This window comes from Pelodiscus sinensis, chromosome 5, assembly GCF_052426305.1.
Source record: "Pelodiscus sinensis isolate ZL-2025 chromosome 5, ASM5242630v1, whole genome shotgun sequence".
Lineage (NCBI taxonomy): Eukaryota > Metazoa > Chordata > Testudines > Trionychidae > Pelodiscus > Pelodiscus sinensis.
In genome coordinates this window covers 69612318-69629405 of record NC_143056.1, presented here as the reverse complement: position 1 = coordinate 69629405, position 17088 = coordinate 69612318, and the positions used below count along the sequence as shown (strand labels likewise).

Here is a 17088-nt window from a genome sequence, read left to right as displayed (position 1 = left end):
GAATTGGGTCCAGCTCTTGGACTGCAAATACCCTGAGTCTGAAGTGACCCCTAATGAGGGATGTGCAATAGCGGGTTAGTACCACTGTCCCACCAGACATGGAGAGGACTGATGGGAATGTTACTTAGAAGTCTTGAAAAAGAGATGGACAGGCAGAGTCCAGCCCTCCTTAGGCCAATCTCATTGCAGAACTGGGTGTAAGGAGCCTTCTCTAAGTTTACAGAGATGTACTGTGAATAGATGCCCACCACTGTGTTACTGGAAGTACTCCTATACAAATCTAGCCAGTGTTGAAAGTGTGATTGGAGTTCAAATGCTGCCTTTTAGTGCAGTGCAAATGGCATAGCAGCCACTTGTGGCATCTCTTGCTTGCCTGTAATGTTAAGTGAAAAGATTTGTTGACCTCCAGCCAGCTACTGACTCCTCCATGAAAATCTGGAATGGTTTAGTTTAATGTAGTAAGAGTTGTGCTGCCACTAGGATTTCCAGGTGTCCGGTATTGACCCGGACAGTCTGGTATTTTCACCTTCTGGCTGCTAAAAAAAAAAAAAAAAAAAAAAAATTCAGAAAATACCGGACACCTAAAATGTCTGGTATTTTCTAATTTCCCCAACCCCGCTGGCCAGGAGTCAAAAATCTCGGGTGCTTAGCTGGTTCCGCAAAGGAGCTGTCTGGCCCGGAGCAGGAAGACAAGATGGCAGACTGCTGTCAGCAGCCTGTTAGGGCCAAAAAGCCTCAAAAGCATTTCTTAAAGGGGCCGTGTTGTGTGTGTGTTCGGTATTTTTGGTTAAACCATCTGGCAACCCTACCTGCCACCTGACCAATGTCCCACACTGACATTACTAGGGATATCATGCTGGTAGCTTTAGAATCCATGGCCACACACAAATGCAAACATATTATAATTGTTCTTATCCATTGAGCTGGAATGCTAAGGTGCGGAAAATGGAGTGTTCAGATTCAGCTGCAGAAATGGTAATTCCAAAACAAGGCATACTATCACTTTGTCCTGTGACTGGAAAAACAGCTGTGCTCACAAACATCTGCCACTCATTGTGACATTGGGTCTACGGCTAAAGGAGATAGGGTTAACCCACTGTAATCGAGAGGGCTAGTACAAACACCAGTCATATCCATTTATAGGTGTGGAGAATGGTAAGTAAAATGGTGGCATGAATAAATATGAGCTAAATGATGGGGCAGAGTGGGCAGTAATGCCACACGATAGATAAAATGTTTTCAGAGGAGATTCTGACAGTTGCTTAAAGTCCTGATCTGGAGACAGGTGAACTGGGTTGGCAAAAGTTTCATCTCATTTATTCTAACAAGTACCACCATGATTGTCCAAACCAGTGTCTGCCAAAACTGAAAAAGCCTTTCTTATTCACAAACTCCCATGATGAAAGGATGGGCCTTCCAAGCTGAGGTTCACTTTTAAGGTGCTGGGTAAGCAATGAGGCACAAAAGCAAAGATAGAAGGGCATTGTGAAGGATACTTTGAGAAATGGTACGTCTCAGTCATTGCTCTTTCCTTTCCCAAACAGGTGCAATGCCATACCTACACCGGATACTGTTGGTGTGTCACTCCTGATGGCAAACCCATCAGTGGCTCTTCTGTACAGAATAAAACTCCTGTATGTTCAGGTACTGTGGCGGGGGAATAAATAAGTATTTTTTGATGTTTTAAAATGCTGGTGGAAGAGAAGGGGTGAGTTCTGTTCCTAGTGCCACTTGTTTGGAATCTGCGAATGGCTTTACTAATTTGCCAAACCAAAGTTGCAACTGTACCCACTACTCTCTCAGTTATGTGCATGTTAGCCCACGTGGGACCTTTGTGTTTCCAATCACAGTCATGGTTGTGGCAGCTCAGTTGTTCATTGGGCAGCAGACATGCAACGAAAGGCTTATAGAAGATAGTTGTTAAGGTAGAGGAGTGCAACTGCAGCATGAAACCCAGGGATGGGTTCTCTTCTTACTTTAACTATACATCAGAGGATTAATGGGAGTGTTTAAAGAATGGGGCAATACAGTTTTAACGACGGCAGATGTGGTAAGTTCTTTGTGGGAAGGAAAGCTCGCATACTATTCAGTTAGTGCAGAAGGACAAGAGAGTTAGATCCTCTCTTGAGAGCATTGCCATTTTTTTGCAACACAACAGACATGACTTTCAAGTCATGAGCTATTTTCACCCCTCACATTTACTGACTTGCTGACCCTTCTGTATACGTGGCTGCTGTTCCAGTTCATGCTAGAGAGGTCTGCTAGATGTCAAGACTTAGGGTGTGTCTAGACTACCTAGTTTTGTCGACAAAAGTGGACTTTTGTCGACAAAACAATACCAGCGTCTACACTACCGCGGAGTTCTGTCGACATAACGTCGACAGAACTCCGCGGTTTTGTCGACGCTGGTATACCTCATTTTACGAGGCATAACACTTTCTGTCGACAGAACTCTGTCGACAGAAGGTGTTATTGCCTGTAACTCTGCGTCCAGACTACGGAGTTCTGTCGACAAAGCGGCTTGCTTTGTCGACAGAACTCCATGTGTCTGGACGCAAATTGTCGACGGAAGTTTTGTCGACAGTATCTGTCGACAAAACTTCCGTCGACAAAACGCGGTAGTCTAGACGTACCCTTAGTGCTACTTCTCTTACTCCAAGAAAGAAAGAGTAAGTAGATTGCAGCAGTGCCTGGAAACACTATAAAATAAGATTCTTCCCAGCCATGCAAACCAGTATTGGCTCTACTCTGGTCTTTGGAGAGAGGATCCCTTCAGAGGTGAGGGTGTTTTGAGGCAGCAATGATTGTACAGCAAAATGAAGAATGTACGAGTATTCACAGATGATGGTAGAGTCATGAAAAGGTGAGAAGTCAGGGGGGAGAATTTTTCTTGCCATGCCACTGAGCTAGTGCTACTCTTCTGTATCATGGCTATACTATTGAAAGCTGGTAAAATGGGTGATTTAATTACCTCAGACTCCCACCATTGGATCAAATGAGGTATCTAGAGGTAAGAATATGAAGGCAGCAATTGTATTAGTTTGCGGGTCTTAGAGTGCAAGGGAGACCATACTCCAGTTTCTGCTATGGGTTACTGGAGCTAGATGACATACTGTAGCATGAGAACCTTGTACTCGAACACCCAGAATCTTAATGCTTACATTTAAAACTGATTACAAATGATAACTCCTGCTTTGGCTTTGAAAGTTGAGTCCCCATGACATCTCACTAAAGTGCATTTGTAAATACTGTGTATGATGAAAGTTGTATTATGTTCAGAAGTGCTAAATATAAATCCCTCAGACAGCTCTGGCCTTGTGATATACACACCTGCATCTTGAATATATTCTCCATACTCACCTTGCTGTGTAAATTTCCATTCTATTCTGAAGAAAGAACAAGTAAATTCTTCACTTACTTGTCATGATCATGTAGCACGTGGTAATGAGGAAGGCTCAGTGCATTGCTCTAGTAGATTTGTGAAGGTCACATTTCTGTCCAACCAGGAGTTGCACTGACTCCTGGCTGAGAACAATGAAACTTGAGACAACACTTGATGCTTTATAGGCCTGATGTACAATTTCCCTCCAAGTGTGAAAATATTTTTTTTGGAGTAATCTTCTGTAGAAAATAAAGTGCCCTGGCAAATTGGCTTGCTTCAGAAATATGGTTTACTTTACATTTTCACTCTATAATTTGGTAGAATGGTTCTTTCTGATAATGTATTTTTTTCCCTCTTATTTACTTTATTGTCATTAGGAAAATTTAGTCTTTTTTTTTTTTTTTGGTAGGACACTTCAAAGCCCATAGAGAGTTGTATTTGTGGTTCCCAAAAGGACCAAATCAAGAACACTGCTTTTTCTTTTAACTTTCTCACTTTGGAGAGATTTGTCCAAATAGCCATTGTCTCCAATTGCACTTTTAATGTGAAATTGATTGACAGTGCATCTTAAGACTGACTGAAGAAACAAATACAGAATGTTCTATTTCACATGACTATTAAGAGTGATTTTTTTTAAATCACTTCAAAATTAAATCAATTCCTTATTCAAATTCCTGCCAGCACCAGTTCAGGGCCGTGTTCCCTCAATAGCAGCTGGTGACATTCAGGGAGGGACAGAGACTATCTGGGTTAATCCAGGCCCCATTTAGAGCTCTTCTCCCCAAACATACTGTCTCTGCTCAGTGGCTTTTTCCAACTCCTCTAGTCACCTGACTCGTCCCCCCTGACACTTAGAAATCAATTCTTCCTTTACTATTCCCTTCTCTCTGTGATGTATTGATTGCATTCCTAGCCACCCTTGGGTTTCTTAGGTTTGGTTTCTTAGGGCACATCTACACAGTAGCGTTATTTTGAAATAATAGAGAGCATCTACACAGCAAGCCCTTTATTTCAAAATATCATTGAAATCACAGACGTCTTATTCTGGATTCTGTTACCCCCTTTTACGAGGAATAATGCCTGTTCCAAAATAGCTATTTCAGAATAGCATGTGTGTAGTTGAGGCAGATGGAGTTATTTCGAAATAAGGGGCCTCCAGGAAATCACACCGCTACTTTGGTAGCCACTCTGTCCACACTCATCAGAGCTCTATCGTTCCCCTCTATCGTTCCGCTTCTCCTAAAGCTGCAGGCAGAAGGGAAAGGGCTTGTGGCATGAAGCAGGCCATAATTGCATTGTGCTACATAGCAGGACCCTGCACAGCCTTCCCTGCTGACATGGCTGAGCCCAGTGCTCCAGCCAAGCCTTCCACAGCTGCCAGCACTACCTCAGGCAGCTCCCAAGCCCCTGCCCAGAGCCAAAAGAGGAGGACCTGGCCTGGTGCAGAGATCCTGAATCTCTTTGAGATCTGGGATGAGGAAGAAAACCAGCGGGATCTCCACACCAGGTGCAGGAATATGGACATTTGTGGCCAGATGGTCAAAAGCCTGGGCCACACGTGCTCACAGGAGCAGGTGTGCAAGAAGGTCAAAACTGCACCAGGCCTGCACGAAGGCTAGGGAGTGCAGCTCCTGTTCAGGGGCAGGACTCCAGGCCTGCCCCTACTACGGGCAGCTCCATTGCATCCTGGGAGGGGGGCAGTCCCATTTCCCCCTCCTCTTGTTGTGGACTCAGGGCTAGAGATGCCCATCATGAGCCACCCAGAGGGTGTGGCTGGGGATGAGGAGAAGGAGGAGGTGGAGGAGGAGGCCAGTGGACACAATGCCTGCCATCCAGGAAGCCATCCCAGCTGTGGAGCCGGTATCACCAGCCAGGATGCCAGCCAGGGATCGGATGACAGCGGGGAAGGCCCATTAGGTGAGCTACATTATTTACACACACTCACGGAGGGGGAGGGATCAGGTGGTGAGGGGCTTCGTGCTCCTTGCTCAGCCTTCTCAGCCTGGGGACTGCACAGTAGCCTGTGCACATGGAGCACCAGTCCACAGCCCCAGGAGCCTGCCGGGAAGGAGCCTTGCACTCCTGCTCACGGGGTGCCTGGAGAGGCTGGCCTTACTCCTAACGCCGTGGTGGGACGAGGGCTGGCTTCAGGCACCGTGTCTCCCGGGAAGACTGACCTTCTCTTTGTTCTACACAGCTGAGCCAACCGCGAGAAGGGCGCGTACTACACCTCCTGTGTCTTCCTCCTGACCCCACGTGACCTGCAGGCGCAGGTGAGCCCAGAATGACCTGCAGTGAGAGCACATTGCCTCCCTTTATGCCCTGCAGCACTTCCTGGACTGGCAGGACTGCAGAATGGAGGCGGACCTGGAGCTGCAACGAAACCCCTGGCAGGAGCTGCTGCAGCAGGGCCAGACCGTCTGCATGGCTTTTACCCCTGCCCTCCACTCCTGGTGGCTGCTCCTGCCCCAGCTCCTGATCCTTGGGCGTCTCTTCTCCCTCCCCCCATCTTCCCCTCCTCCCCCACATGGCCATCGAGGGCCCCGACTCAAGGCAGGTGCCACTCCCAGCCCCACCCCTGAGTCTTTCCTCCTTTTTCTCTCCCTCCCTCCCTCCCAGGTTCTTTCCCCAGTTCCTTCCCAGTTACATATACCCCAATTAAAAAAACAGTTTATTGTTCCAAAACAGCGTGGTTTATTGTCTGTGCAGGGGAAGGGAGGGGTGTGGGAGGAAGGGCAAAGAGGGGCAATGCACAGACCCCTTGTGGGGAGGCTTGGAGGGAGTGTCACTGTGGTCCTTGTGTGAAACTCTCCCTCAGGGCTCTTGTTTATGCAGAGCCCCTGATGGGCCTGTCGGATGGCAGCCATGCGCGGCTGCTCAAAGGCCCTGCCGAGCCAGTCGCCCTCTGCCCCCCACCCTGGCAGGAATGTCTCCCCCTTTTTTTTCATAAATATTGTGGAGCACACAACAGGCCGCCACTACTTGGGGGATGTTCCGCTTGACAACATCCAGGCGGTTGAGGAGGCAACGGAATCTCCCCTTTACCTGGATGGAAGTGCCCTCCACAACCATGTGGACCCTGCTAAGGCTGGGATCAGAATGTTCCTTGGTAGAGTCCAGGTGTCCAGTGTAGGGCTTTATTAGTCAGGGGAGCAACGGGTAGGCTGCATCCTCCTCTACAGTGCACATCGGCATGTCCACGTCCCTGAACCTGATGGTAAAAAAGTGCATGTGCGTGTGCGCGCACCTTCTGGAAGAGGCTGGAGTTGCAGAAGACATGGGTGTTGTGTGCCTTCCCCGACCATCTGCTGTAGATGTCAGTGAAGCGGCCTCAATGGTCCATGAGGGCTTGTAGCACCACAGAAAAGTACCCCTTCTGGTTGATGTATTTGGATGCCTTAGTGGTCAGGGGCCTGGATGGGGATATGGGAGCTGTCAGTGGCCCCTCGATAGTTGGGGAAGCCCATAGTGACAAAGCTAGCGATGATGGGGTGCATGTCCTCCAACATGATGATCCTGCGCAGCAGGATGGTGTTGAGGGCCTGCACCACCTGGAGAAGGAGACAAACAGGGAATCACAGGGTTTGCCAGGGCCCTTGAGACTTCTGAGCTCCTCCCCCCCCCCAGGAGTAACCCCAACTTGCTCCATCCCCTGGCAGGGCTTTGTGAAGGCGGGACTGAAAACCTTCCAGGCAAGGGGCTTCCACCTCCCCCTTCCCTAGGGAACCCCGTTCCCCCAGTTCACCAGCCTCCTGGGACGATAGCACGAGAGACCTATACCTGCATGACCACGGTCCCAACAGTTGTTCTCTACACATCAAACTGATTCCCGACAGATTGGTAGCTGTCCAGCATGGCGACTCCGTTCTGGAGGGGGATGGATGGTTTCATGTGGGTGTTCTGTTGCCTGAGGGTAGGGGTGAGCCACTCACACAGCTCTGTGAAGGTGTCCTCCTGCAAGTGGAAACTCTGGAGCCACTGCTGGTCATTCCACAGTGCCATGATGATCTGGTCCCACCAGTCTGAACTAGTATCCAGTTGCTGGAAGTGGCGGTGCACAGTGTGCAGAGGAGGGAGGGTGGGGTTGAGCTGCATGAGTAGCGCGTGGAGAAAGGAAAGGAGGTGCCCCGCAGTTAGCTGGGGGTCCACCTGCAGAGCCATGATGTCTCCACTGATATTTTGTGGATATCACTTTGCTGCAAAAAACATTTTGTCGAAATGGTTTTGTTTCTTCTGCAAAGTAAGATTTGTGTTGTTGGTAGAAGGGCATTGCAGTGTGTATGCCTCCAGTGTCCTGTCAATGAAGCCTGACTTTTATTTTGCAAAACTTTGTAGTGTAGATGAGGCCTGAAGCTCTCTTGTCTAATTTGACCTGTTTTGATAGCCTTAATGCATAATATTTGTCTCTTGTACTGCCTTAAGTGTTGGCCATGAACTCTTACAGTGGGGTCTTGGAACCCTAGATGGAGTTCTTGCCAGGTAAAAACCAATCCCCTAGGATCAGGCTATTGAAGTATATTTGTGTGACTGTGTTGTCATGCTGCCTGTAAACAAACTATGTCTTTATTTGTTTCCCTTTAAGGTTCAGTAACTGATAAGCCATCGAGCCAGGGTAACTCAGGGAGGAAAGGTAAGTGGAGTTCTGTGCTTCAGTAAAGTGTTCATTTATTTATTTGAATAGGGTTGCCCAGCCAGACCTTTTGAGATCTGATAGAAATTCAATTTCAAAATGAAGTCCTAGAATAGTCTCATGCTTTTGAAATAAGCATGTGGAATAAGATGGCATCAAGTCCAAAACACAGCCCTCATGGGATTAGAGGTGAAACTAAGCAGGTGCATCCTAGTATGCAGCTCCAGCAAGAGCTGGCTGAGCTGCAGCAAAAGCTAGCAGGGAGCTATTTAAAGAGCTGGCAGGAACCTGGGTTGCAATAGGACAGTAGCTGTAAGAAATTTTAAGTTACTTTCACCACTGCATGGGATAGAACTCTGCTTTGAGAATGACAGGGCATGTAGAGTCTGCTGGAGGGGCAACAGATTGAGATTAACCTGTATTTTTTGCCTTGTCTTTTATTATTGACACTTATTTATTAAGCCGTCAGGTGGTGAGAGCACAGGACTCTAGGAGTCATGAGCAAGTCACTAAAGGTGAGATTTTTTCGGAAGTGCTCTGCCAGGTAAAACTCCCATTGAGTTCAGTGGAAGCAGGTTTAGGCTGAATGCTTGTGAAAATGGCACCCTTAGGTGCTGCATGAATTTTTGTGTGGAAAGTATTAAATTAAAGGATTAGAAAATATCACAGCCACTCCTGTTATAGTTTATACACTTTCCTTGTCTTGTACAACATCTTTGAAAAGTCTCAAACAGGATAACGGATGTTGATGGGAAAGGGTTTGGGGACCAATGGGTATAATGGGAAATCATTGGTTCCTGGCCCATTCCCCATCATACAGCACCCCCTTCTCCCCATTTAGTGTCATCACAGTTTATCCTTGCTTCTAAAAAATGGCTCTGACATATGCTGCCTTCTGCAGTCTCACACTCTTATGATTAGGATGAAGGCCATTTCTTGAAGTGGAATAACTGCTATGGAAACTGATGTAGGATTCTTATTTTTTTTCTTTTCTAAACCAATAACCACTGATGCTTTGCCAAGAAAATGCCTGTTTTGTGAAGTCAGAAGAACTTTTTTCATGGAGGGGTGTCTTCAAAACCACTTAAAATTGTAAAGTTATTTGCTTATTAGATCATTGATCTTAATTTGATGAGGCTTTGGAGCAAGGGGAACATGCTACATTTTTTTTGTCAAATCAATATACATTTCAAGAATTCATTTCTTCTCCTGTGTATATTCACCAGCATATATTTGCACATGTAGGGTATTTCTTAGCAAGATTTTATGTGGCTCAGCTTGAGGCAGGGAGAGAACAGGTGGATAGAAAATATTTGGCTGTCCTCAGATAAAACAATGCAGAATACTGGTCAGCCTGCTGCTTATTTTAGGCAAAGTGTGTCTCTGTAAATCTGTAACGTATTAAATCTGAAGTAATGTATAACAGGATATATTAATGTATGTTCAGGTGCCTGTTAGACTCTCCTTGTAGGTATTAGCCTACAGTGCAGGCAAATTAAGTTGCTGCTTGGGTCACTGATTATCTTGCAGCCCTTGCAAACTCACAGATCTCTCCTGATCTTTCATTTGCTGACTGCAAGGCTAGAATCTCAAGCAGTTGGTATCACTCTAATTTCCACAGGGTTGCAGGAAGCTTGTGCTCCATTTCTTTCCCTTTCATCCCTTTATGCAGTAACTCAGGGGCAGGGCAGGAAAGGAGGGAAGTAGGGAGGGACTAGATAGTGCAGGAGACTGCAAATTGGAGGCTAACCTTGTCAGAAACATGTATCCTTTTTCCTTGGCTTTGCCTCTGCACAGCACTGTTGCAAAAATGGTGTGCCCAGCCACGGAACCATTTTCAGTTGAAGCTGCAGTTCAGGGAAAAATCCAATTCCTTCCAGCTCAATGTGCCTTAGATCCAGTATAAATACCTCAGCCACTGTAACCATGCCTTCGTTCCTGCTTGCTTATGCATGCAACCAGCGTCTTCCTTTTCTCCATCACAAGAGTAAGCAAAGTTTTGTACAGGTTGAACTTCCCTGGTCTGGCACCCTTGAGACCTCACTGGTCCTGAACCATGGAATTTGCTGGAGTAGGGGAGGCCAATGGGGAAAGAGGCTCCATTTCCCCCCCGGCAGCTCCACTGTCACCTGTGGCTCTGCTCTCCCCAAAGTGGTAGGGGCTCTGCTCCACCCCGTGGCTCCACTGCCACCCACGGCTCCACTCTCCCCCTGGTGGGGGCTCCAGTCTCTCCACAGTGGCTCTGCTTTCCCCACAGCGGCCTCGCTGCTGCTCCAGGAGGGGGGACGCTCTGGACTCCCACCTCAGCAGTCCTCTAGTCTGGCAATGCTCCTGGCCTCAGGCCACCGGGTCACCCCAACAATGCTGGTCCAGGGAAGTCTGGGTGATGGAGTTTTGACCTATACACAGTTCTGTAGCATCACTAGCTAATTTATAAGACTCATGAGTAAATGTTGGGAGTGAGAAGGGGAGATATTTGCCCGTCTTCTGTTGTTTTAAATTTAAAAGATGTTTCACTGAGTATTGAGTCAGTTACTTTGTTTTGATATGAATGGCAGATTTATAGAGAACACATGTGTCTTTGTAGGAATTTCTCTTTCATTGCTATGTGCCCTTCTGTTGGTTAAAGCAACTCTTCCGTTTCTAGTGGTCTGCGCTGTGTTAGTCAGGAGGTCAGATGTGATGAATATAAAGGTCCCTTCTGGTCTTAAAATTCATGCTGGCATAAGGCGGTTGCACAGTGAAGAAGAAAGAGACTGCCGAGACCCAAGTGTGGCCATCTGCCCTAGATCCTAAGGATCCTCAGAAAAATAGGGCCTGCTTGGATCAGTCATTTGCATTGGTATAGCAGTTGGACCCAGTTAGAACTCTCCTGAGAGTTTATTTGCTGAGAGCTCTATGGAGGAGCTATTGGAGTTCTTGGAACTAGAGTTGTGCCAATAACTGCCTCCTTTTTTATTTCCTGCCAGTTCTGAAAAATAATAATACCCCTCCCCCCAAACCATCAGTTCAAGTTCAACTGAAATTTGAATAGTTAATAAATGGAAGGTGGAAAAGCACCTTTATTCATAAACAAAGGAAATGAGGGGCTAGAGTCATAAAACCACTGCTTGGGATGCCCCAATGTATCTAATAGCCAGGGCCCTACCAAATTCATGGCCATGAAAAAAACATTACGGACCATGAAATCTGGTCTTTTGTGTGCTGTTTGTTTTATACTTTATACAGATTTCATGGTGAGGCCAGTGTTTCCCAAATTTGGAGTTTTCATCCGAAAGGAAGTTGCAGAGGGGTTGGGTTGCAAGATTATTTTTGGGGATGTGTTACAGTATTGTCACTCTTACTTCTGCACTGCAGTCAGAGCTGGGTGGTCAGAGCAGCAGCTGTTGGCCTGGCACCCAGCTCTGAAGGCAGTGTGCTGCCAACAGCAGCACAAAAGAAAGGGTGCAATAACATACCATGCTGTCCTTGCTGCTTGGCAGCGACTCTGCTTTCAGAGCTGCGCTCCTGGCCAGCAGCCGCCACCCTTCAGCTGCAAGTCTGAAGGCAGCACTGCCTCCTGCAGCAGCACAGAAGTACGGGTAGCAGTACTGCCACCACCCCACAACTCTTTTTGGGTCAGGATCTCTGTTAATACCACACCAGGAAATGTCAGAAGTAAATAGCTAAAATAATGAAACTTACGATTTTTAAAATCCTATGATCATGAAATTGACCAAAATAGACTGAATTGGTAGGACCCCATTAATAGCCCAGTGCTTAGGGTACTCCCCTGAGATGTGGGAGGCTCTGGTTTGAATCTCTGCTCCAGCATATGGACTCTGGAACCCAGGTCTTTGTTTTCAAGGTGAGTGGCTTAATTGTCAGACTACTTGCTAATCTCCGGTGGGTCTCTTTTCTGTGAAAACTATGCCACTTCCAGCCCCACGTGTCTGAGTCTAAAGAGTCTGACTTTTCCAAAACGTATGCTTATTTGGACCAATACTTGCTGAAATAGATACTAATTGTATTAAATGTTTCAGTTGACCTGAATCAGTGTGTGCGCTCGCACAGAAGGGTTGAGAAAAACTTTACCCAGTTCTACTCAGAAGAGTCTGAATCTTCTCAGAGGCAGGAACAAGTAGCCAACTGCAAGCGTACCTGCTCCTGAGAAAGCCAGAGCACTGAGCTTGGATGCAGAGGAGCAGTCGGGGTTCTGAGCTAGGTGTAGCTTTTATTCAGGTAAAACTTTTTTTTTTTTTTTTTTTTTTTTTTTTATAAACACAAATTATGGATGCGGATTGGCTGAAGTGTTTCACAAATTAGTGTCAATTTTGGCAAGCTATTTTGGTTGGAAAAAAAACATTTTTATCATTTGGAAATGTCAGAATCCTAGAAACGTAGGGCTTGAAGCAAAGACAAACCCTCTTGTGCCTGCAGAATTCGCTCAAGAGCCAGCCAGCCATAGGGATGAGTTCATGAACTAAGCAGTGACACTCTTGTTGACTTGCATGGTATATTTGGGAAGACTTTGTAAAAGGAAAGACAAAAGCAAGCATCAATGCCTTTTGCAGGCCTGCTACTCAGGTACCTGCTACTCAGGTACCTGCTACTCAGCCTAGCCAGACCAATGGTTGACCGCTTACTGGCTTTTTGATAAAGGAATCCCTAGGAAAAGCATAGCCTGCAGCTAGGGTTGTTTTAGCTCATAGGCACGAATTTCTGATATTTAAGATCTGCCTTTGTTTTATCACCATGTTGCATAGGTCTAAAATCCATATAAACCAGTGAATACAATCCAGAGTAAGGCAACTTCTGAGCTGTAGGCTTCTCCAGACGAGAGCTCAGTGGGACCAACAGTCACAGCAGGTTTGGGAGGGGGCTGGCTTCAAACCCTTGGAAGGGGTGGGGCCTCAGGCAGAAGGGGCAGAGAACTGACACTCAGAACCATCCTGAGCAGCGGGTGGAGAGTGCTCTTGCGGCGATTCAAAGGGGCCCAGTGCTCCAGCCACCACCGTTGCTACAGTAGCAATGGTGGTGGCCAGGAACTCCTGGCCTCTTTGAAATGCCGGGCTTCTGTGCAATTACCCCCTTTGCCCTCCTAGACCTCCTCTGGCCCCCCTGCTGTCAGGAGGCCTGGGAGAGCTTGATGAGATCATTGTTTGTGTCCTTCCCTGAAGGACTTGATTCCTTCAGTGCAAGATCAAACTCCTAGTGTACTCAGATTATTATGCCATACCTCTCACCATGCTAATGGAGGACTAGGATTAAGGCTGCTCTATACATTTTGTGGAAGAACTGACTAATCATGAATAACTTCCAGGAAGAGTCTGCTTAGTCATGTGACCTTCTGTGATAAGGAACCAGCCTCCTTAAATTGCTCAGGGCTAGTGTTGTCTTATACATTTCTGAGCTTTAATAAAAGATGTGCCTCACCTGTAATCTTAGAAATGATTTGTGCTCTGGGAGAATATGTGACTCTCTTCCTCCCATCCGCAGCACCAATACAAAGTGCCCCTGTATAAGTGGATTGGCCTAGATCAGGGATTCTCAAACTGGGGATTGTGACACTTTTAGGGTTGCAAGATGGTTATTTTGATATAGGCGGCTCACATTCAGTGGCGTGCTTTGTGAAAGATGTCACCAATATAAAAAGTTTGAAACCAGTCGTCTAGATGTTTATAGATTTCTGACACTTCCTCCTTCATTCTCCAGCAGTTGAAGAGGGAGATAGATATGCTGTTTTCTGCCACCAGTGTAATAAGTTACACTGGTATCTTACTGGCTACCCAGGGAAAGTTTTTAATGATAAAAGCATTGAATGGTATGATAAGAGGCCTCTTGCAAGCTTAGTCTGGTGGTGGGTTCTATACTAACACTTGCCCAGGTGGAGGTGAAAGAGGCTTTCCCAGTACCCTCTCTGAAGAAGATCCCAGGACTACCTGTCTGGGTCTGAGTGGGATAAAGTGTCCCTGGGTCTCTTCTTTGATCTCTCTATCCCTACCTCATTACAGCATGTGTCCTGTACTTGACACCTGGAAAACCGGTTAACTCCAAATCACTAGAACTTTGCCATAAGGAATTTGTGCTAAACTGATTTACCCCAATTGCATCCTACTCTGCTGCGTTACCTTGATTAGCCCAGGAGTGTTAGAAGTTTTAATGTAGTTCCCACCATGGTGGGCTCCCTGCTGTCCCACACTACCTAGTGTTTATGTTCTGAAAGGCAATGAAGTGCACTCATGTGATTGGATTCTTCAAGCAGGGAAGAAATCCAGTACAGGCAGTCCCCGGGTTACGTACAAGATAGGGACTGTAGGTTTGTTCTTAAGTTGAAACTGTATGTAAGTCGGAACTGGCGTCAGCCGCTGCTGAAACTGATCAGTTTCAACAGCGGCTGAATCTGGACGCCAGTTCTGACTTACATACAGATTCAACTTAAGAAACCCAGGCGTCCCCAAGTCAGCTGCTGCTGAAACTGATCAGCGGCTGATTCCAGGAAGCTCGGGGCAGAGCAACTCTGCCTCGGGCTTCCTGTAGTCAGCCCCTGGTCAGTTTCAGCAGCGGCTGACTTGGGGATGCCTGGGGCAGAGCAGCTGGGGTGCTGCTGGAGCAACCCAGCAGCACCCCAGCTGCTCTGCCCTAGGAGTCCTGATTCAGCCAGTGCTGAAACTGACCAGCAGTGGCTCAATCAGGATGCCTGGGGCAGAGCAGCTGGGGTGCTGCCGGGTTGGTACAGTAGCGCCGAGGAGTAGCGCTGCGGGACCAACCCGGCAGCGCCCCAGCTGCTCTACCCCAGGCGTAGGCAAGAAAAGCCTGGTCTGCTGGGAGGGGGGGAAGCGGGGGCACTAGCTGCACTCCCCCCCACCCCCCCAGCAGACCAGGGAGACGCGGGTGGCAGGACCGCCCGCGTCCTCCATGGCTTTGCTCCCTGGTTTGCAGGGAGACGGGGAGCAAAGCCTTGGAGCACGCTCGCAGTGGGACAGCCCAGGCGCACCCGGGCTGTCCCGCTGCGGGCGTGCTCTGTGGCTTTGCTCCGCGTTTCCCTGGTCTGCTGGGGGGGATTCCCCCCCCAGCAGACCAGGGAGACGTGGAGCAGCTTTTCTCGCCCCGGAGGACGGGGGCGGCGGGACTGCAGCGCATCTGGGCGTCCCGCCGCTCCAGTCCTCCGGGGCGAGAAAAGCCCCGTTCGTAACTGCGGATCCGACATAAGTCGGATCCGCGTAACTCGGGGACTGCCTGTATACCCCTTTCTGGCCAAAGGTATATTGTGACATGGGCTCAAAGCAAAACAAGCACAAAAATAAAACTTCCTTCTTCTTCCCATGAACATCAAGGTCTTGATCTCAATGCACAAGCTTCCGCAAACTCCGCCAACAAGTAGTGCTGTTCCTGGTCATCAAGCAGTCTTTAGAAAGCACACAGCTCAGGATGCAGAGGCTGTAGAAAGCAGACCTATGCAGCCATGTGCTGGCTTAGAACTGGCAACAAAACAAGTGAATTAAAGAGAGGCGAGGGAAGCTAGAAGGGATATGGCTTTCAAGTGAATAAGAACACGTAAGCATGCCTTGTAGTAAGCTGACACTGTTTCTCCTGAATGCTGTTAAATAGGTGTTTAGGTTATTCTTTTACTCACCCGGGTAGAGAAAACTGGAAGCCAGGTTTGATTTTATAATTAATGTTCAGCAGAATAATGCAAAGCAAGGATAAATGCGCTGTGGGTGAGCTGTCAGGGCCATATCAATATACTTAACAATTTAAATACCTATTCACATTTATAAACTACATTATCATTAAGTATAATATTCAAGTGCGGTTTTATTTCTCTTTGCAAAACCTGGAGATGCTATTTGAGATTCCTTCATGCTGCAAAAGGTCCTATGATGTTGTTAGTGAAATGTAACCATTGGTAACACGAGAAGAGGCTTATTTTGTTATGAGATCTCTTGCGATTTCCAGCTTTGAGTGTAAACAATAAAAAAGTGCTCAGCCTTGTACAGCAAGCACAAAACTATGCTCTTTGCCAAAACAGTCCGCAATCCCATAGATGGGAGTGGGGATGGTGACGTTTACTGGGAAGCCAGGCCCGAGTCCCTTGCAACTGGTTTAGTTCTTTGAATGTTTCAGTAGGCTTCCTTCACACTAGCTCCAAGGAAGAAGTGAGGCATAAAGGAGGACTTGGATATGAGGAAGCTGGTATCTTGGCAAATCTTTCATCTGCATTCTTGATAGGAACGGTCACCCTCTCTTCTCAGGGTTGTTCCTCAAAGAGTTCTGTCTCCATAAAAGTCTCCGATCTTAGCTGCACACCAGTTTTTTGCTGGCATGATAAGCTTCTGTGTGGAGAGTTCCATTTATGTAAAGTAACCTAAACTACCCTCCCTTTGGTTTTAGAATCATAGAACCATAGAGCTGGAAGAGACTTCAGAAGGTCATCAAGTCCAGCCCCCTGCTCTAGGCAGCACCAATCCCAGCTAAATCAACCCGGCCAGGGCTTTGTCAAGCCGAGACTTAAACACCTCTAGGGATGGAGACTCCACTACTTCCCTAGATAACCCATTCCAGTGCTTCACTACCCTCCTTGGGTGTGTCTAGACTACATGCCTCCTTCGACGGAGGCATGTAGATTAGCGAGATCGGAAGAGGGAAATGAAGCCGTGATTAAAATAATCGCGGCTTCATTTAAATTTAAATGGCTGCCCCGATCTGCCGATCAGCTGTTTGTCGGCAGATCGGGGGAGTCTGGACGCGATGCCCCGACAAAGAAGCCTTTCTTCATCGACACAGGTAAGCCTCGTGAAACCAGGCTTACCTGTGTCGATGAAGAAAGGCTTCTTTGTCGGGGCATCGCGTCCAGACTCCCCCGATCTGCCGACAAACAGCTGATCGGCAGATCGGGGCAGCCATTTAAATTTAAATGAAGCCGCGATTATTTTAATCGCGGCTTCATTTCCCTCTTCCGATCTCGCTAATCTACATGCCTCCGTCGAAGGAGGCATGTAGTCTAGACACACCCCTTGTGAAATAGTTTTTCCTAATATCTAACCTGGACCTCTCCCACCGCAACTTGAGACCATTGTTCCTTGTTCTGCCATCT

The 17088-nt window shown here is 47.4% G+C and overlaps 1 protein-coding gene across 3 annotated transcripts in view; it reads left to right on the top strand.

The window, feature by feature from the left end:
- Window positions 1-17088, top strand: part of SMOC1 (SPARC related modular calcium binding 1) — a 180511-nt gene that overhangs the window by 85455 nt on the left and 77968 nt on the right. For all 3 annotated transcript variants that reach the window (XM_075927324.2, XM_075927323.2, XM_075927325.2), the window contains 2 exons: window positions 1545-1644; window positions 7965-8012. In XM_075927324.2, coding sequence (XP_075783439.1) covers window positions 1545-1644; window positions 7965-8012 — 148 coding nt within the window. The remainder of the gene's footprint in view (window positions 1-1544; window positions 1645-7964; window positions 8013-17088) is intronic.